Here is a 21,479-nt window from a genome sequence, read left to right as displayed (position 1 = left end):
ATGTTAACCATTTTGAGATGGCAAGGTTCAAAAACACTTGAATTTAAGTAGTTTAAGAAGGAACATAATGTCTACAGATCAGCTGAGCCATGCAAAAAAAAAACAACAACAAAAAACAAAGATTAGGCCTACTAAATCTACCATATCGTGCTATAATTTCAGGAGATACAGCCCATTTCTCAGACAGGATCTAATGGACCTAATGGTCAGAGAATCAAGACTATTAGTGCTTAACATGAAATGGTTTTAAATGATGGTCTTTATTCATTTTCCCCCCCATAAAAACTAAAATGAAGATGTCTTAAAGTCTTTGTTTTTAAGCTATTCTTTACTTTTAGAGTTTGATGTGTTACATTATTGATGTGGAAAAAGTTGCACAGACTAATTAAATGCTGGTTTTATTGTGTAATCATTAACTTTGGACTCTAGCTTCTCTTCTTTGGACTCTTGTTCGTTATCTGGCTCGGCTCGGTGTTCATCTCTCTTCACAGCAGTTCAGTCAGTGTACTGTTTGAGTAAATGAATTACTCCGGGATATTGGTTTGTTTGAACTCAGAGGGAGTGTCAGACACATTAAAAAAGTTAACAGCTTAAGTCATTTGTTGATTAATGCGTATTGGAGACGCGAACCGTTTAAAACGATTCAGTTCGATTTGGTGAACTGGTTCAAAAAGATCCGGTTACATCGAATGATTCGTTTGCGAACCGGATATCACTAAACTGCAGTGAACTCTCTCACAACAGACACGGAAGAGAAGACAATGCTGAATAAAGTCGTAGTTTTTGCTATTTTTGGACCACAATGTATTTTCGATGCTTCAACAAATTCTAACTGACCCTCTGATGTCACATGGACTACTTTGATGATGTTTTTCTTCCCTTTCTGGACATGGACAGTAGACCGTACACACAGCTTCAATGGAGGGACTGAAAGCTCTCGGACTAAATCTAAAATATCTTAAACTGCGTTTTTAAAAGATAAATGGAGGTCTCATGGGTTTGGAACGACATGAGGGTGAGTTATTAATTACATAATTGTGATTATTGTGTGAACTAACCCTTTCAGAAAATATTATATTTGGGTTTACTTTTGTGTTTATTCCAAAAAGTATTTTGCGTGAAAAATTACTGGTTGCATAAATTATATTAATTGTTTATGAGTACTATTAAATTAATATTAATTTCAGTGTCTGATTTTGAGGACATTTTGTTTGCTTTTTTACAATAAACCATTTGCATACTGTGATGGGTCACCACTTGATGTCCATTGGGTTCTAAATAAAAAACTGGTGAGAGCCACTGAACCATGTTAAATGCTGATGAAATCTAGTAAATACCTATGTTATGTGCTTTCTAGTAATAGTCAGGCTCACAACAGAGCTGGTGTTATGAAAGTTTTGACACAATTTCATTTTGTTATCTGACCTGCTGAACAGAGAAAAGTCATAATATATTATATAAAAAAACACAATATTGTTAAAAGTCTAATGTAATGACTAATTCCTGCCAGGATCGTAGCGGGAGACTGATAAATGTCACTGCTTTCATCTGCACCATTCATCAAATTACTTTTAGAGCAATGAGCCACAATTATTTAGATTATCTTGTTGTTTCATGTTCTTTGTGAAGGTGGGCAGTCATGGCTCATAATCCACTTTTAATGCATAGAAAGCTCTGTGTAACTTTGTCCTGCTTTTATTTTCCACCGAAGAAATAACATCAAACAGTATTGTAGGGCATGCCAGTTAGTGAATGTACATTTTTAGTAAGCTATCCCTTTTTCAAATTATACAGGATTTTTTTTTCTTGCATCCCCTGTTTAAAGCCGTGTGATCAAAGTCAACTGAGCAAGCTGTAGACCGAGAGTTGTGTGTTTTGTAAGAACAGGGTCTTTATTACACAGCAAACACTGGACATATGGGAAATAAAAAACAGATCATGGGAAATAACACAAGTCACATGACTCCCACTGAGATACATACACATGCTGTACACTCAAAGATTAAATACTACATGTAATACTATGTATTTACTGATTTTCTGCCATTATTGAATAACCCACCTCTTTCTCTGACAGTAATCTTCTGCACCTCAGGAATGAAGAATCTGCAGACGAGTTCTGTCACAATCTCTTCAGACTGCTGGCTGTTCCTCCTGCACGTGTACAGACAGAAAGACACAACAACAGGCCGATTAGAGCAGACTGATTCTGTTTGTGACAAAGGAAATGCTGTAAAACAGCCAATGCTGGCAGCCTTGCCGAAGGACACTTAACAATGATCCCTGTAACTAGGAAATACTACCTCATTAGTTTAGTTACTGGCCTCAATATAGGCTTCTAGTGATTTCCTACGGTTCTGCTGCCACACCTGGCATCCGTAATATATAATTTATTGAGGGAACGAATAGACACAGATTTCAAACATATTTTATATTTCGTAGGATGTACAGTAGATGTGTTTTGCCTTGCAGGATAAGTACGCTCAAATGTTTTTTTAACAAGCAGCAGAGCACAATGGGTGGAAGTCAACCTGTAGTCAAATCTAAGCATGGCTTTGTGTATTTTATTTAAGACCTTCTAAAAGCGGAAATGAGTCATCTTTCATGCATTATTTTATCAGATTCTTATTACTTCATTAAAGTCTTTATTAAATACTCAAGAGCACAATGAATATATTGAGAGTACAAGGTTATGACAGCAGAAAGCATTCAAATAAACACCGTTTGGATCTATTCTCATGTGATTCAGACATCCCTGGCAGCTAAACAATAATCTTGAATCTAATAAAACCTCTGACGTATGCAGCCGTCAGTGACAAACACATCTAACAGCCTTTGAATGTCAGTACAGAGATGACACAATCTTTTTTACACACTGAAATCCAACCGTGCATTTATATATTTTACAGTGTATGATTTTGTTAGGAAGAGACAACAGCATATTTATTTTTAAATGGATGTTCTATAGACCTGTCCTTTCCTTGATCTGCCGCCTCTCTCTTCAGTCTCACGGATACGACAGCATGGATTCATCTTTCCTTCTGCAGCCGGAGCAACTCTTTAGAAAGTCCAGCATGTCCACTATCACTCCTCCAGACAGGCCAGATATACAGGACTCAATCTGAGACACCGGAGAGAAAGACGGTGGGAAAAGGAAAAAAATAGTTTAATCAGTTTAATAGAGATATTATAGCGCATTGTAGTTCATTCTTACATTGTTTTTTTCAGTGATTTTTATATGTATTTTTTAGACCACAAACACTCACAGTTTTTAACCAGACTCATACCATATTAGTAATATTTTTATTTTGTCCTGAGGAAATTTTTTAATGGTTTTTATTTATTATTATTATTTTTTAACGTTAAATAGATTTGTTTGTTTTTTTAATTTAAATGTAGAATTTAAAGTCTCTTCCTTTAAAGCAGGGCTGGTGTCCTGTAGAGATTAGCTCCAAACCTAATCAAGCACACCTGAACCAGCTAATCAAGCTCTTACCAAGCACACTTGACACATCCAAGCAGTTGTGTTGAGGCAAGTTGAAGCTAAACTCTGCAGGACACGGCTCGCCGAGACAGGTCAGCCCTACTTTAAGACACAATTTATGTCTTATGAGATGAAAACCTGTGAGTTCAAAAATATTCAAAAGAATCAAAACTCCAATTCATTGCAATGGCCTCAGATCACAAGACATTAATTAATTGTGGATTATTGTGATGTTTTCATCAAATGTGTTCCTGTAGCTCAATTGGTAGAGCATTGCGCTATCAAGGGCAAGGTTGGGGGTTCGATTCCCCGGGAACACATGATATGTAAAAATTGATAGCCTGAATGCACTGTAAGTTGCTTTGTATAAAAGCGTCTGCTAAATGAGTAAATTAATTTAATTTAAATGTTTGGACTCTCATTCTGACGGCACCCATTCACTGCAGAAGTGAGGAAATGCTAAATTTCTCTAAATCTGTTTGAATGAAGAAACAAACAGATCTTGGATGGCCCGAGGGTGAGTACATTTTCAGCAGATAAAAAAAAGAAAGAAAAATCATTACAGTACTTTTCACTAGGAGAAGGTTTTAAGTTCTGAGAATTACAGAAAAAAAAAATATGAAAATGTTTTCATAATACATTGAACTGTTTCATTTCCACACAGGAAACAGACTCTTTGTGATGTGATAGTTTTATCAAAGTTCACATAGTACAGCAGGTGTGTACTTCCATTTCTTAAACATGTACTGTATATCTCCGGTCTAACTCTTTCAGACTGGATGTCTCTCTGTCTCTGCAGGGCGAGTGTGACCTGTTTTTCTGCCTCTTTCTTGTCCAGTTCCTCCTCCTGCAGTGCAAGGGTGGAGCGCAGTTCTTGGATCAGTTCCAACCGTTTCTCTCTTCCCTTGAACATCTGTCAACCATCAGACTTCATCCTTTCACATCGACAACAACATCGCAATTGGTTAGAAAACCAGGCTCCGCCCACTGAGCCTTACCTGAATCTGCACGGATCTTCCTCTGAGCACTTTCTGCAGAAAGATAATGACCTGTTCCTTTTCCTCATCTCCCTGTTATGGACAGAACACTCATATCTCAGAATGATCGATGTGTCATACAAAAAGAATTCCAAAATAAATGATTCCGTGGAAGTCAATGTTTATCATACAGTATCCTCCGATCACTTGAGATCAGCGGTTCTTTCAGTTTTTGTGAAAAAGAATGCACTTTAGAAAAGAGTAATTATTACTGAAAATAATGTAATTTAAAATAATGTTTGTGAAACTGCATGTTAATTGCACTTAATTCATAATGTATAAATCGCATCCAAAATAAAAGTTTGTTTGTATAATGTGTGTGTATTGTGTATATTTATTATGTATATATAAATACACACATACAGGATATATTTTGAAAAGATGTACATGTATATATTCATATAATGTAAAATCTATATTAATATAAACTCAACTTCTTTCTTAAATGTATACTTAAATGTGTGTGTATTTGCATAAGCATAATAAATATACACATATTATGTAAACAAATACTTTTATTTTGAATGTGATTAATCATTTGACAGCACTAATATTTACTACAGTTAGTTTTTGACCCACTTAAGTGCAGCTTTATATGTAAAACAACATTTATTGTCTTCAAAATATGCTTAAAATGTACTCCCTAAAGTACCAACAAGAATTCATCTGTTTAAGCTCAAACATTGACCTGACTTGACTACAGCATGATCTCGGACTGTATCTCTGGGGGTTTCCACCCCGGGGGTTGCAGGTCGTGGAGCAGGTTTTTTCCGTCTTAAAGAGGATCCACAGAGGCTTCTTTTCCCGTTTTCTCTTTCAGGGCCTAATGGGAAGCGAGAGCTCAGGGGGATATCTGTCACTTCATACACCTCCTCCCACCGTCTGATTAAGTGTGAAAAGCACCCAGCTGCTCATTACCTGATGAGTCTTCTTGAGCGGGCTGAGTGTGCGATGAAGCCTTTAGTCACTAGGTCTTGACACTTTGATTCAAGTCTCCTTGACAGATGGAGAAAGACTTGCCTCCAGTTCTAACAGACCTGAGAAACACAGAGATGTCACTGGTATTAGAAAGAATGGGTTTTAGAACCAACTTTAATAGTCATAAGGAAAACAACTTCTGCAAACAGAAACAGACCTTCATACGTGCTGAGAAAGTGACTCTTGACCATGTTGTGGTTGGAATTTCGGACAGAGATCGGGCCAAACCGAGACAGAGGCACGTATGTCTGAAACCCCTAATCTGAGTAATCTTTTATAATATCACATCTCTTCAATTTTCCCTCCACATTCCTCCGTTCTGCCAGCAGCTTCCGAAATGCTGTGAGAAATAGGAAAATTATAGATAAAATGATGTCAGTTTTTACATGCTTATTATTTCATAAATCATGGTTAAACACAAATGTCCAGACAGCTCTTAATGCATGCTATACTTCATTTAGTTCAAGATTTGAATAAGCGATTTATAGGAATGATGGATTTTTTATCATGCTTCACAATTTTTTTTACAAGACTTTAAGCACAGTTTTCTTTTCTGTGTTAAAAGACAAAAAGAAGGAAAACCGCTGAAAGACCTTAAAGTTTCTCTATTGTTGAAAACATATACTGCATAGATGATTCTTCCTAAATTTAGGGGAAGGAAACATGGTAAGAAACACATCAGACTAAATATTTAGGCTTTGTAATTGAATTGCAACCTTTGAAAATTGATAATCACACCAACTGAGAAGTAACACCGTTTTGTGTACTCATCAATGCTGATTTGCACTCACGTTTGACTTTTGTCAAGTGTTATTTTTGGGCTGAGGCTAAGGATGTTTAGCACCTAACCGCTAGATGTCGCTGCTAACTCTTGCAGTGCTATCAGAAGATATGGTATCTATGTATTTTAAATGTATTTAATTTAAAACTAAGCTATTTTTTTATTTTTATTTATGCAACTGAGGTGGGTCATGCTTCAGCTTAGAACGCAAATAAATCTGTAAAGATTCGGAGAAATCACATCCTTTTAGCATAAAAAGTATATATATTTTTCCTTATGATGCTTTTATGATTTAGTCGATTTATGATGAAAGTGACAAAATCCAATCCAGTCTTTACTTTCATTACGTGGAACACAGCAGCCACGTAATTCTTCAAAAATGCATAATTTGTGCTGTGAGTAAATAATAGTGAGCTATTCTTATAGGCAGTGCTCACTTCTCTTTCTCCTTCCTCTCCATCTCCTCCATCATCCTTCTCCTCTTGTCCAGCTGAGAGAGGTCTTTCAGCGGGGCCAGAGTTGCCTCCCAAACTCTCTTCATTCTTGCCCTCTCGATCATCTCTCCTTCTGTGGGGGCTGGGGTTGTGGGGTCCCAGGACGAACCGCACAGTCTGGAGTGAAGGGGTCTGTCTGTCTCGCACTCTCCAGATAATCAGTCTGAACTCCCACGCTTTTCATCTCCATCTGAAGCAGAAAGAAGGTCAGATCTGAGAAAAACACAGTGCAGAGACAGATGCAAAGAAAGATAAGAAAGGTAAGAAGGTTTAGCATTTGATAAATCATAGATATTACATAGAAAAATCTAAATAATATAAGCACCACTTGACTTACAACATCAGGAGGAATCTGTTGAGTGAAAGGAATAAGAGCACTGAGAAAAAAAGGGGAAGGAAATTATTGAAATTCGTACACTTTAACTGTAGTTTTTTTTATTCGATTTTTAAATTCACGCTCATTTTTCTGTATTTCCATTTGATCTACTCTATCTATCTGGTCTGCTCCTGTCACATCTGCGCGGTTGGGTTTACATATCTGAGACACAAGAATATAAAAGATTATTGATTCACACGAAAATACAGCACACACTATTATAAAAAAATTATGACATCATATTATACTGATTTCTGAAGGATCATGTGACTCTGCTGTTAGAGACAAAACACAAGTGTCTACTCTCTTGGTGCACTTATAATATTAGAAGCACAGAACCAAATATTTCTCCAGTTTACTTTCAATAAAAGCATACTTTAAATTTTCTTGGAAAGACGCTTTGAGTTCGTATAAGGTTTTCATAGTTCATCATTTGTTATGTTTTAATAATCTTTTGTTATGATTTATTTTCTGTGTTGACTAACATACTAAAAGCACCAACTGCTTGACTTTTAGTATAGTGTGTTTTTCGATATTATAAAGTTATTTTTTAAATGTTCTAAATTGCAACTTCATCATTAAAAATATTAAATAACAAATATATTTAAACACATTACAAACAAATTAGCATATTTAAAATATGGAAATATATTTTAGTTGAACATGATGAAGTCATCATGGATTTTTTTTAGTAGCTACTATTTTTTGAAAGTATGCTAAACTTTAGACTGTTTCGCAATTCAGCCAAATATATGTAACGACATGTGTCATACACTGCAAATCCTCTTTTGGCCTGATATATTTCTCTTTGGCCAGTCACAAGACAGTCTCAACAAACTGAAGCTCGCAGTGGGAAACTACACTCGTGTCTTGTCAAATAGGTTGAAACAATGATTTGCTGCTGTGTAAAATATTTATAACTCACTCACCATACAAATAATCATAAGTCATGTGTTGTCTGAAACCCCTACTAAACTATTTTTTTTCTTCTCGTTAAATGTTCGTGTCACAGAGACGGTCACTTAATTTATGAAGTTTGTGTTTTATTCGTCAGCGATTAGGGCAATGGTTACCATGGAGACCATAAACATCCGACCACGTCACTAGCGCTATCACCGCTAAGGCGCGCAAAACAAACCCGTCCAAAACTTGTTTTTTCCCGCTCTTAATATTCTTTTTGAATTATTATTTATTCATTCGTAATTAATTAAAGCTTAATGCAAACTCGTGGATGTGTATATACTTTTGGAGACCGGCTGTATTATGTCTCATGCACAGAGATGCTGGAAGGTAAACTGTTACACTGCTTAGACTAGTCTTAAAAGTTAGACACCTAATTTTCTGAAAGACTGGTCATAATTAGTATTTTTTTTTTTTTTTTTTTAAGCAGTTACTTAAAAACGTAGATTGATTGGATTTGAATCTGCAGCTGGCCCCCTGAAAAACGAAATTTGTGTTTATGAACTGGTTCATTTCTGGTATTGGGTTCTTTTTTAACTTTATTTTTCTTAAAAATTTTAAGGTTGTGACACTTATTTCTAGTGTAGCCTATAGATTTTTATTTTCTTCCGATTATTATATTTATCTGAAAAGTTTATTAAGGTTTTTAATTATAGGGTCATTATTTGAGAGATTATTTAAAAATCTGTCCAAGTATTTGAGAAATTGACAATATATGCTATTTGTAATGGATGTTGGTTATATTTGAGTTGTTACATGTCAAAAACGTGCATTTTTCTTGTAATGTTCCAGTCAATTTTACATATATTTTATTATAAATTGTGTAGTTAAGCGGTGACATACTTTTTTTCTGTTAGGGAACATCTCTTTTTGAAGATGATCACAAGAGTTTCTGAAGATACATGAACTAAAAGGAGATGTCATTTTGTGATTTTTGTAATTAAGGTACTATTAGCAACTTCACATTTCTACAGTTGTGCAGTGTATATCATCAGCCTTGTGCCTGTGACAGAATCATGCACATATAGTCCTTGAACAGCATTTTAGTGTTTAAATATAAAATATTGTGCAATTATATTACAGGATGACATCCTAAAACTCTCATTCTTAAAGATGATTGTTGCCCCCTTAGAATGACCACGGAGGGGCGATATCTCAATATAAACACACACACACACACACACACACACACACATATACAAATCAGAGCTTGCAGTGCACATTTCTTGTCAACAGAGGTCGCAAAAACATATTGAGCTCGTAATTTGCTTTTACTTAAAGAGACTAATAAAGTGAAAAGTGAAGTGATATGTGGCCAAATGGTGACCCATGCATTTAACCCATCCAAGTGCACACACACACACACACACACACGCACAGTAGTGAACACACACCTGGATCAATGGCCAGCTATATTGCTGTTGGGGGTTCGGTGGGCGGTGTCTTGCTCGAGGGTCTCACTCAGGCGGCAAGGAAGTCGACCGTAAGTTGAAGTCGGCCGCGTGCCTCCATCTTGTAGCAGAACTTCACTTGCGTTAGCATCCCATTGACTCCCATTCATTTTGGCGTCACTTTGACAGCAAATAACGTTACATCTGAGGCGTTTAAAGACTCCGTTTGTCCATTAATTATTTCTAAAGATACACGACAATGTATAAAGGGCTCCATTACCTTCTATGTTACATTATGGCCCCGTAAAAACAGTTTTTGTAAAAATAGGCTAACGATTGCGTCATAACCACTCGTCTCTCTGTCGCACAGTAGAGAAATTACCGTACAGACAGGAGGAGAAGCTCGCAGGCAATTAACTTAATATGGCGTACTGGCGTTACATTTTAAAATACTATACAAAATAATTAATCAGAATACTTACTCCTGCTCACTCACGACAAAGAACTCCCCGCTCAAGCTCACCGTCTCTGCAAGATTAACGATGGCAGTTTTCACGCACAGCCACTAGAAGATTTACATCTGCCAGACAGGTTGCTGACGTCATCAAGCTAAGTTTGAGTCTGCACGTCAGAAACGGAAGTGCAAAAAAACGCTAAAAATGGGCTTCACTTGTCTCAATTGAGTTCCAATGGGGTCGCTGTGTCCATTTCTTTTACTGTCTATGGTCTCACCTCAGTCGTGGTATTGAAGATGGAAGAGATCACTGGTCATTCACTCCCCCACCGACTCGAACACGCATCCTTTGGGTTACATGTCCGACTCTCTAACCATTAGATTAGATTAGATTAGATTCAACTTTATTGTCATTGCACATGTAGGGTACAGGGCAACGGAATGCAGTTAGCATCTAACCAGAAGTAGAATAAGCAGTAAGTACAGAACACACAAGGTCTATAATATGTTACAAATGTACAATAATATACAAATAAGGCAGTATTTTAAATACTATCAGCATGATAGTCATGAATGCCCCCTAATGAATTAGAATACTCTCACATTCACAGAAAACAGCGTAGTTCCTCTTTGCAAAATAGCTTGTATATCATATAGTTTTATACATTTTTGATGTTTTCTGAAATTCTGGTCTTATTTCCTTCACTTTTATCTTCATTACTCTTGACTTTTGTTATTGGTTGGATTTGGTTTCTAATTCGGACCATTCTCTGGATTTGACCCTGTTTTTCTGTGACATCCTGAAGTTAAACTTCTGCGAATGAGTATTAAATCACGCTGTCTGAATCATACTGAAGTTTCTAACAAAAGCTACATATCTTTAAGAGGAAACTTTTATTACTCAGGTAGTATGACATGTAGTTGAGAGTCTTGAAGCTTCTGTTTACTGTAATGTGTTAGAAGTTTCAATTGTTCATGGCAGAGTACAGTTTGTGACATTGTTGAGACCCCCTTTGTGTTTGTTAACACATCCTAAAAACAAACTCATTGACTTATTATTATGGCACAATGTCAGAATAATCACTGTGAGAACAATAACCTTGTGGGTTTTGTAACAGCATGTGGTTAGGTTAGATGTCAAGTGATTCCAGACACTGTTGGCAGAGCAGTGTTCGCTCTAATGGCGGCACTTTTTCTGTTCTTGTGTTAGAAGCAGAGAGGTGGTGACAACCGAAAGTACCTTATACTCCCCCATTACACTGCATTTCGTCGCAGATGATCCGATTTGCCGTAAATGACACAGCCTTCACAGTATCGTTTTAGTGAATTGTTTGTTTGTGGCTTGTGTTCAAAAGTTTGCACACATATAAATATGTGTTTGTGTGGGTGTTGTTGTTTTTTCTTTTTACAGAGAGAAACACAGCAAAGTTACCAACACACATTTTTATACAACACCTAATATTGAATATAATAAAGCATATTAATGCACCATATGTTGGAATTCATCCTCCTGCTTCAAAATATTTCCCATTTTTCCAAAACTGACTACCAAGATTTGCCAAGATATCCAAATCTGTGTTTGAATGTCCCATTTTTAAATATGCACAGTTGATCAAACTTCAATAAAAGGAAAAATACAAATCTCATCAAATTTTCCTTGGACTGAATGATCTGAGCTGCTTACTATTCATTAAAAAACTAAGATGAACCTCCATGGACTCTATATTCGACAGCAGGTTACAGTAGGAAATGGTATTTTAAATTATCTATTATGTTAAGTTTATACATTTTGCAGACGCTTTTATCCAAAGCAACTTACAGTGTTCCCTGGGAATCAAACCCACAACCTTGCGCTGCTAACGCAATGCTCTACCACTGAGGAACACTATTATCTATTATTATTATTAACTATTATCGGTTATCTATCTTTTCATTTCACTCAGCTTATAATTTATGTGGGGATAACAGTTAATTATGGGTATTTATAATATGATGTTTCACATGGTATGTTAACGTTCTTATTTGCATATTTGCCGTGTCAGTGTCATTGACTTTGGTTGGACGAATGCAGCAAGCAACCTGTTTATATAATGACTTGCGCATCCTCTTATTTTTGCAGACTGTACACGTTGGGAACCGTAATGTGGGGTTTAGATTGCAAACACGGTGCTAACCCTGCTTCAAAGCAGGTTTCATAACCCTGCTTCTAAATCACAAGAGTGTAACGTTCCTTATAAAATACATAGTTCCGGTTCTGACTGGTTGAGCTGCATTCAAAGCCATTGCAAATTCTAATCATACACCTTTGATCTCATTACAAAAATATTCCTGTGCCACTGCTCTACCAATCAGAATCAAAGACTGACATTTTTGGTTTTATAATAAAGAAATATGCCCCAAGAAGCAGTTGTTTATAGTGAATTTAGAACAGCTAGGGGCCATTGTTAGCACCTAGGCCTATACATATTATATAACTGAAACAAGGGATGTGATGATTCAAGTCTTGTTGAGATGTTGAGAATCGCGATACATTTAGGACTGGTGTTTGTATGAATGTACAGTATCTCTGAGGGAAACTGACTGCTTTCAGAAAAGTTTAGATGCATCTCACCTCTGTGTAATGCATATTGCTGCTTACCGCCAGTAACCACGGAAGCACTATATCGCTGCTATCCATAAGCGCCACGATATGTGTGAAAGTGAATTTGCAGTCTGTCTGCTTTTATGTAGTTTCACAGTTCATAATTGCACAGAGTTAAAGTCAGACCATTGTGCTTTTGCTTCAAATGCTTTTTCTGTTCAAGGTGCATTTTCTGCTGGAAACCGTGGACATGCTGGTATGAAGAAACGCTAATACTGTAACATGCCTTATCTTATGGATCTCAAATGAGACCAGATACTGGAACTTTTCTCATGTACTCATTTTATTTTATTTTTTTATATTTTTAAACAATATTTGATTTTTCCTCATGCACATACATCAATTTATAATCTCATAATTCATCCTAGACCAGTTTGCGGCATATGAACTCGCCTATAAGCACAATTATAGAAAGAAAGAAATAACAAAACAACATTTTGACCAAAAAGCTCACAACACACAAAAAAGACTATGAATTGGATTCAGAATGATAATCCAAATGTAGATGCTTTATGGTGTGATGGATAAATACAAAATAAAATGATACGACTGGCATAAAAACTGTGGTATATTGTAAATATAATAATAAACATGAATCCACTGTGTATTCGTATAAAACTTTATTTAGCAGCGTCCTTTTAACATCGTGCCAACAACATAACATGAATAACCTCCTCTCTGCCCCCTAAACCACTTTTTTTCACTGATTATGGTCACTATGGTGATGTTTAAACATGCCTAAAAAATAAGATGCACCACAAAAACGAATATAAAATCCATGAAAATAACACAGAGCATCTGGCCTTTTTCCAAAATAAAAGATAGTTATGGCTCAGCACACTTCTACCTCCACCTCTGTTATTTGTTGCAAAAATCCACCGCTCACGGCTCTTCTGGTCCAGTCAGCGCAAGGCTGTGCCACAGTGTTATTTTGTGTTGAAAATGTTAAAAATATATTTAATGAGCAAGTACATCATGAATCCATTTTCCAAACCGTGTTTTTGTCTCATCCTGAATCACTACAGTACACCTATAATAAGTGTTTATATTCGGACTGTTTTAGTCTGGTTGGGGTCGGCAACGCTGCAGAGTAGCACAGTACCTGCGTGACTCGCAATAGATGTAAACAGAGAGAAGTAGCTCCGGCTACAATATTCTTCCGCCAGACGCGAGCGCCAAAAGTTACCAACTGCAGCTTTAATGTAAATTATTTATTCCTTCTTGTGCGGCCCGGTACCAAATGACACACGGACCGGTACCGGGCCGCGGGTTGGGGACTACTGTGATATAGGATTCAGAAGAGGGTGTGGCAAAATGACTCGACAGCACCACCTATAGACGTTCAACGGTGTACGCCTCAAGCTATGTTTCACGTACATGCACGAAAATTGGCACACATGTAACACACCAATATCTACAAAAAAGACACCTGGAGCAAAATTCTAAACCCAACAGGAAGTGGGATATTTTTAATATTATGAGCATTTTGTGTAATTTTTGTCATTTCCATGCGTTATATTTTAACAAACTCCTCCTAGAGATTTATTCAGACCAACACCAAATTTAGCTTGCCTAATCTAAAGGCATTTGCGATGTTAAATTGCGAAGATCTTGAGTTTTAGTTGAAGGGCGTGTCCGTGGCGGCCTGACGAATTTCGATGATTCGTCATGAAAAATGAAGTTGCTATAACTCAGACATACAATGTCCAATCTGCCCCAAACTTCACATGTTTGATAAGACTCCTGACCTGAAAAGATTGACATGCCCATATTCAGCTATAGTCATAGCGCCACCTATTGGCAACAGGAAGTGACATATTTTACACTGCGATGAACTACTCCTAGAAATTTTATGACATTAATGTCTTTTTTGTGGTCAGTCTAATCTAAAGGCCTGTGCGATGTACAGTTGCAAAGATCTTGAGTTTTCGTTTAAAGGCGTGTCCATGGCGCCGTGACAAAGTTGGATGTCTAGCCATGGGAATAAAAGATGTTATAACTCAGGCATAAAATGTCCGATCTTCGCCAAACTTCAAATGTGTGATAAGAGTCCTGGCCTGAACAGATCTGAAGGCCAATATTCCATCGGGTGTGGCAAAATGGCTCAATAGCGCCACCTTTACACCTTGAGCTATGTTTCACGTACAAACATCGGAACACACATGTAACCCACCAATACCTACGAAAAATTCTCTTGGTACGAAATCCGAATCCCAACAGGAAGTCGGTTATTTAGAATTTTCCCTGCAAAACTGGTGTTGTTTTTGCCATTTCCATAGGCTGTACTTTAACAAACTCCTCCTAGAGATTTATTCAGATCAAAACCAAACTTGGTCAGTGTAATCTAAGATCTTTAGGTTTCGTTAAAAGGGGGGGGGGGGCATGGCGGCCTGACAAATTTCAATGTTTCGCCATGAAAAAGGAAGTTGCTGTAACTCAGACATACAATGTCCAATCTGCCCCAAACTTCACATGTTAAATAAGACTTCTGCCCTTAACAGATCTACATCCCATATTCAGTTATAGTCATAGCGCCACCTGCTGGCAACTGGAAGTGGAATGTTTTACGCTGCGACAAACTACTCCTAGAAATGTTTTGACATTAATGTATTTTTTGTGGTCAGTCTAATCTAAAGGCCTGTGCAGTGTTAACTTGTGGAGATCTTGAGTTTTTGTTAAAGGGTGTGTCCCTAACGCCATGACAAGATTTTATGTCTCGCCACAGCAAGAGAAGTTGTTGGATCTTCACCAAACTTCACATGTTCGATAAGAGTCCTGTCATGAACACATCTGAAGGCCAATATTCCATTATAATGATAGCGCCACCTGCTGGCAACAGGAAGATTGGCACATATATGGAATATACTTTGATATATTCCACTTATATTTATGACTTTAAATGCATATTTCTCACCGTTCACCTTTTTACGAAAGCCACTCGCTGGTGGGGACCCCGGGTGCGAGGCCCATTCATCGCTGCTTGCAGCTTTAATTTATAATGACTTTGAACACAGCTCAACCAATCAGAATCAAGAACTGGAGCTATCCTCTTTATAAAAAGGGCTTTAGAACGACTATAACCTTAGGCTTAGGCGCTGTGTGAAAAGTCATAAGAAATGGTTCTTTTAGTAACTGATCACTGTTTCCGTTATGCGTTTTTATTATGCATGCAATTTTCCATTATATCTTGTGTGGCAATCAAAACCAACTTCAAACTAAAAACAACCGCACAGAAGCCTCTAGAAGACCACAGTACTTGGTTCATATCTGAGATGCAGAAAACCACAATAAAGTGGCCTGTTGGTCACACATTATTTTCCTTTTAAATGATTCCCATTTGAACTTCCTCAGCCAGCTGCTGCCTACTCATTCTCAAGCTAATAATAACCTCACTAATAACAAGCAGAATTTTTTTAATTGTGTAAGCATAAGACGTACTGGCCTCACGAGATCAAATCATCTTTAAGCTGTTTGATTCAAGCTCTTTGTAGAGTTGATGTCGTAAAGTCAGCGGAGAGGTAAACAAAGAACTGTCAAGAACTGGTGTTTGTGTGAGAGGAAGGTGAAGGTTTTGTTCTATGTCAGCAGAAAAAGGTCATTTGTGATTGCGTTGCAGATTGCAAAGAGAGTATGCTTTTTCTAATCTGTAGCATTTCATAAGACATCTTACCACGCAAACACACATTTGATCTGACATCGGCTAATATCTATGTGATTGGAGGGGGGCATGGCTAACCACATCCTGTGTGACTGCATCTGTCTGAACAATGCACATCTGCACAGGAATGAACTGACTGTGCTCTTTTTCCTAACCTCATCTAGCATGCAAGAATTGTCCAGCAACTTATATTCAGTTAAATAATAATACACCTTAACTTGAGAATGGGCTAAATCTGCCGAGATACAGTATAAAGAATACTAAAATTAGTAAAGTACCACACTCTCTTTATTTGATCCACAGTATATTAATATTTTAGTGTTGAGATTTGAAAATATTTCTGGAAATAATTTACATATTTTATTCCAGTGTTGTTTTGGACCCCATTGTCTGTAATTGCTTGGGCATAAACTGCATAAATATCTTCTCTTGTATTCCACATGATAAATAAAGTCTAACAAGTTTGGAGCAATGTGAGTGTGAGTAATGAAGACCCAATAAATTTTTTGGGGGGCGAACTATGCCTTTAATAGATTTACATTAGCTTTTTGATTGTTTTCGTGATTTTTGACATTGGTCTCTTGAGTACTGAATTCTTTATTGAGAAATCAAAGGAAATTTATGCAAAGTAAACTGGACATTTCAATGTTGGCACTATTTTAATGTCTCTTGCAACAAATAGGTGCTGTTGGTGCTTATACATCTAAAAACGATAAAGTTGTAAAAATGGCTGACTTGGATGACTTCTGTACAAATTTTTTTCAGAAACATAAAACCTCAAAAAGATCAAGGAAGGGTGAAAGACACAAATGCACATAAAACCATGTTTAATACTGTCATTGCTAAGCTGATTGTTTTTGTTTTTCAATTGAGCTATTTTTACTTCCTGCAATCTGTTAAATAATCTAAAACCGTCTTTCTTCTGTCTCTGACATTTGCATATGATTATCGCTTTTCACCCCCTTTCGTGCGAGTCTAGCACAAAATGTTCAAATCGGTAATGAAACAGCTGTTGCCCTCCTCTTAATCATCATGAATGAATCAATATATGCATATATCCACATAAAACGAATGACTGACAATATTTCTGAAGGAAAAGCAGTGGGTTTTCTAGGGCTAATCCATGTAAATAATTATAAAACAAATTATACAATAATTATTCCAGATTTAATAATTGATAACTGCCCATATTAAAGAAGCAATGTTCAGAGATTAATAATTTAGTGGAGAACTATTGGTAATTTTCACCTCAATTCACACCTGTCATGGTGGTCACATATATTTCAACACTTCCAAAAGCTTAAGTAGTTCCAAAAATTTCAATACACTTATGATCAGAACTCCACACAGCTGTCGTAGCCTACTGTCATTGGTCTGTCAATGGGCGGACATAGTGAAGGTGACAGTATGACAGTACAATAATTTAAACCAAAATCAGTCCTACACTATATAATGTACTATACAATAGTATTTTTGATATTTATTATTTAAGCTGTAGCTGTAATAATTAGCCAAATGATGCAAAGCCAGGCTGTCATTATCAAAAAAATTAACCCCTTCAGGGTGAAAATGTCCTAATCATTTGTCCTGAAAATGAGTCTTTCTGGTGATCCCCTACGTGACATTTTTCTAACATACAGTAGTAAAGAATGAACTTAAACGATCAAAACAGCCTCAATCACATATTTGCAGATTTTGGTAATAAGGTCACATTAGTCTCATCATTCTGTCAGCTATATAAAACAGTAAAATGAACCTACAAATATCGCGCATCGACCCATCACACACTGCCAAACTGCAATCTGTGTTGCACTAAGAAAACGCTCTCACATGACAGCCGTGGTTAACAACGACAGGAAGTCAGCATTTTCATGTGGGAGAAGATATGAAATTTTAAAAAAATGGAGGAGTGTACAACAGCGTCACACTGCTGAAGGAAACAAAAGGAGGAGAACTCAGGCAAGTGAGAGAGAATAGGTGAAGTCTGATAGAGAGATAAGCAGTTGTGAAAAAAAACATTTGAAACTCCACAAATCAGCATGAGTTACTTTCTCCTCAAGACTTGGATAAAGTCAGTCTAAATCTAAATTCATAGTACGGAAAAAGAATACATGACATTTCCCAAAAAAAAAAAAAAAAATCGACGTGCGCATAACTCGTGAGTATAGAGATAAAGGACATTTAAAGGTGAGAGAAGAGACGTCTGAGTGAAGATCTGTAGCCGATGGCGAACAGCTGGACATTGACGGTGCTCGTCCTCCTAAGTATCTTTATTGCAAGAAGTCAGACAAGAGGTGAGTTTACATATTTTTTTACATTAAATACTCGTTAGTACTCTAAAGATACTCTTTAGTCTACTTTACTACACTGGTACGTACGTGGGGTGATTTGGCCTTTCTGATCTTACATCATCTTTGTCTGGTATCAATACTTTTCTGCTATTGTCTATTTCTGATGGAATATAAAACATTTAAAAGAGATCTAAAAGTACTTTTAGTGTATTTGCTTTTATGGTTAAAATCTCGCTTTGTTTAAATTCAGTCATTCAAAGTACTGAAAGTGGTCGCAGTAAATATGGCTTAGTAACCGTCACTTATTTGAGGAAATTCTATTTTATACTTGCAAGGATATTTATGGTGGATGAGAATCCTGTTTTCTCATGGGCATGTGATGGTTTTGTGTTTTTTTTTTTCAGTCTGTGTTTGTTGCTATTTCGAGAGGAGATGCCATGACGAAGTGCTCTTCCTCTCTGGGGGGATTCTTAGGGGGGAGATGAGTTGTTGAGGTTTTTGAGGCTGACAGATGTGTCTGAAAAGGGAACTGTAAATGTAGAACGAGCGCAGTTTATGATATCTGTGATGTGAGTGTTGACGATAATGCTGTTTAAGGTGGTACGGGATGGCAGCCGTTGATGTAGGCCAGGTGTTCATACTCTATTTTCTTCAGAATCAGGCCTCGTTCATCTTGTGCTACAATAATTGAAAACAAATCATTGTCTCATCTTTGGGCAAAACTGTACAACTCTGACTAACACTAACAAGATACATGACTAATAAATGTAATGGAGGCTACTACTAAACCTTTAATATCTGAATTTGGTGTGATGGAAATTAACTGTAAATCTTACTGGAGTGAATGATTGTGTTTCCATGTGCTGAGCCTCACATTAACCTGTTTACTAACCCGCTGTGCCACTAAACTGTCCTGTAGGAGAACAAGACACTGGATCACATCATAAAGATTCTGCACTTGATAAACTTCACAGGTCAGACAACATACACTTTTATTTATATATTTATGCAAATACACTGTCATTTTTCATGTATAGGATACAAAATAAGAAGAGAAACTATTATAAAATATTCAATATCAATAAAATATATATTTATTAACCAATAGTCAGTGAAGGTAAGCACTCGACCTTGTCCAGTCATTATCTGCCATACTTTTTAGAAGTTTCTAAAATCACCATTTTACAGACATTAGATATTTTAAACTAACTGCTTTTCATGTGGAGATAAAAACCCATCTAACATGGTAGCAAAAAAGGCGGGTTGTGCTTCTAATGCCTTAAAAATGGTGACATTATATAATAAGGTTCAATTTGTTAATATCAGTTATTAGTTTAACATGAACTAACAATGAAAAATACTTGTAAAGCAATTATTAATCTTGGTTCATATCAATATTAACAAAGATGAATAAATACTGTAACAAATGTAAATGCTCATTGTTGGTTTGTATTAGTTATTGCGTTAATTAACATGAACTAATGAACCCTTTTTGTAAAGTCTTACCAGAATGACATTGTTTTGTAAACTGTATCGATGAAAAGTACCAACTGTGTTACATCTCTCGCCAGAATAGAGCTGCAGTTTATGTTGTAGCTATTTTAGGGTTATACTGTAGAAGGAAATGACACAGCAAAGGATAAAACTAGTCTGGCATGGCAGGGAGAGATAAGTTTAGTGTATAGAGAAAAAATGACAAAATGTGTCACACCTATTATTTTAACATCCACATTTTATTTTATTTGAATTATATGTGGATAACACTTTAGTATATATATATATATACTATATATATATATATATATATATATATATATATATATATATATATATATATATATATATATTATTTTTTACTTTGAGTAAACTGAATTTTTACTCTATTCCAATATGTAATCAAATTTTTTTTTTTTTTTTTTTTTTTTGCAGTTTCTCAAGAGCAGATCTTTATTTCAGGCAGCGATGTGACTTTACGGTGTGGCAATCTCACTTCTGTCAAATGGAATGAGTTAATTTATATAATCTGGAACATCAGCCTGCAGGACAAAAAATGTAGAGTTGGTGTGTCACCCAAGCTGGACGACACATGCAATGATGGAAAGAAGCTGGAAAACACAGCAGATGGAGTTTCTCTATTCATTCCCAAGATTTCAATTGAAGATGAAGGGCTTTACTTTTGTGATTTATCATATAAAGGAGGAAGCTATGCACTAAATGTGTCTGTAAGCGGTGAGTACAAACACAATTTATAGTAAAACTATTGAAAAAGCTGTGAAAATGTTTGTAGTTTACATAACAGGTTAGGTTATGTACTTTTGCACTTTTTTTTCATTGATAGGCTAGTTATGTCTCTCAGTGTTTCAGTGAACTACTACTTAAACTCATTACACGCGCACACACGCACACACACACACAGAGAGAGAGAGAGAGAGAGAGAGAGAATTTAGAGCTAACAGTGAAACCATACCACACTGTATTATACTGATATCATACTGGTCAACTAAATTAATGTTCATTTTTGTTTTAGTTACCAATGTTTCAACCAAGCAGGACAGTGAAAACAATCAAAGGATTGCTGTCTGTAATTCCAAATATAAAATGAAAGCACCCACTCTTCATTGGGAACCTGCCGTGAACCTTTCCTCCAGTTCTGTAAAGAAGCTTGACAGGTTTTTTATGCTGGAGAATAAAGTATATCTGCCAGAAAATCTCAACATTAGTGAGCTCACCTGTGTGGCCACATACACGTCTAAGTCCGGCTCTGTGCAGCACAAGAGCACACTTCTTCTTACAGGTGAGCACACTGTACATGAAAAGGAAATGAGAATTGATTTCATAAGTGGGTCAGTAGAGAATTCATGTTTCTTCAGCTACACGTGCATCTACGTCTACGGGTTAGATTTTTATAAATCAGATTTCCTAGATAAGCTTTTT

General features: G+C 36.4%; 1 protein-coding gene and 3 long non-coding RNA genes across 5 annotated transcripts; 2 read left to right on the top strand and 2 right to left on the bottom strand.

Moving 5' to 3' along the window:
* Window positions 1-1,847: 1,847 nt before the first annotated feature.
* LOC113075890 (uncharacterized) lies at window positions 1,848-3,413 on the bottom strand. Its single transcript, XR_003281054.1, has 3 exons — window positions 2,971-3,413; window positions 2,063-2,154; window positions 1,848-1,909 (listed from the first exon to the last, which is right to left on the bottom strand). It is a non-coding gene; the product is annotated as an uncharacterized LOC113075890 (long non-coding RNA).
* Window positions 3,414-3,970: 557 nt separating this feature from the next.
* LOC113075888 (uncharacterized) lies at window positions 3,971-4,803 on the top strand. Its single transcript, XR_003281051.1, has 3 exons — window positions 3,971-4,001; window positions 4,149-4,202; window positions 4,323-4,803. It is a non-coding gene; the product is annotated as an uncharacterized LOC113075888 (long non-coding RNA).
* A 659-nt stretch (window positions 4,804-5,462) lies between these two features.
* Window positions 5,463-8,154, bottom strand: LOC113075889 (uncharacterized). Of its 2 annotated transcripts, none has more exons than XR_003281052.1 (4): window positions 8,080-8,154; window positions 6,718-6,964; window positions 5,657-5,839; window positions 5,463-5,558 (listed from the first exon to the last, which is right to left on the bottom strand). It is a non-coding gene; the product is annotated as an uncharacterized LOC113075889 (long non-coding RNA). The 2 variants fall into 2 exon arrangements; XR_003281053.1 differs by lacking the exon at window positions 8,080-8,154 and adding an exon at window positions 7,112-7,187.
* A 10,008-nt stretch (window positions 8,155-18,162) lies between these two features.
* LOC113075887 (uncharacterized) lies at window positions 18,163-21,439 on the top strand (the record flags this gene model as incomplete). Its single annotated transcript, XM_026248547.1, has 3 exons — window positions 18,163-18,548; window positions 20,475-20,774; window positions 21,073-21,439. Coding segments are annotated over exons 1-3 (737 nt in total), but the record flags the coding sequence as incomplete, so codon positions are not given.
* Window positions 21,440-21,479: the final 40 nt, after the last annotated feature.

The sequence above is a fragment of the Carassius auratus genome, unplaced genomic scaffold (assembly GCF_003368295.1).
Source record: "Carassius auratus strain Wakin unplaced genomic scaffold, ASM336829v1 scaf_tig00017921, whole genome shotgun sequence".
Classification (NCBI taxonomy): Eukaryota; Metazoa; Chordata; class Actinopteri; order Cypriniformes; family Cyprinidae; genus Carassius; species Carassius auratus.
This window is presented reverse-complemented; position numbering and strand designations above follow the sequence as displayed.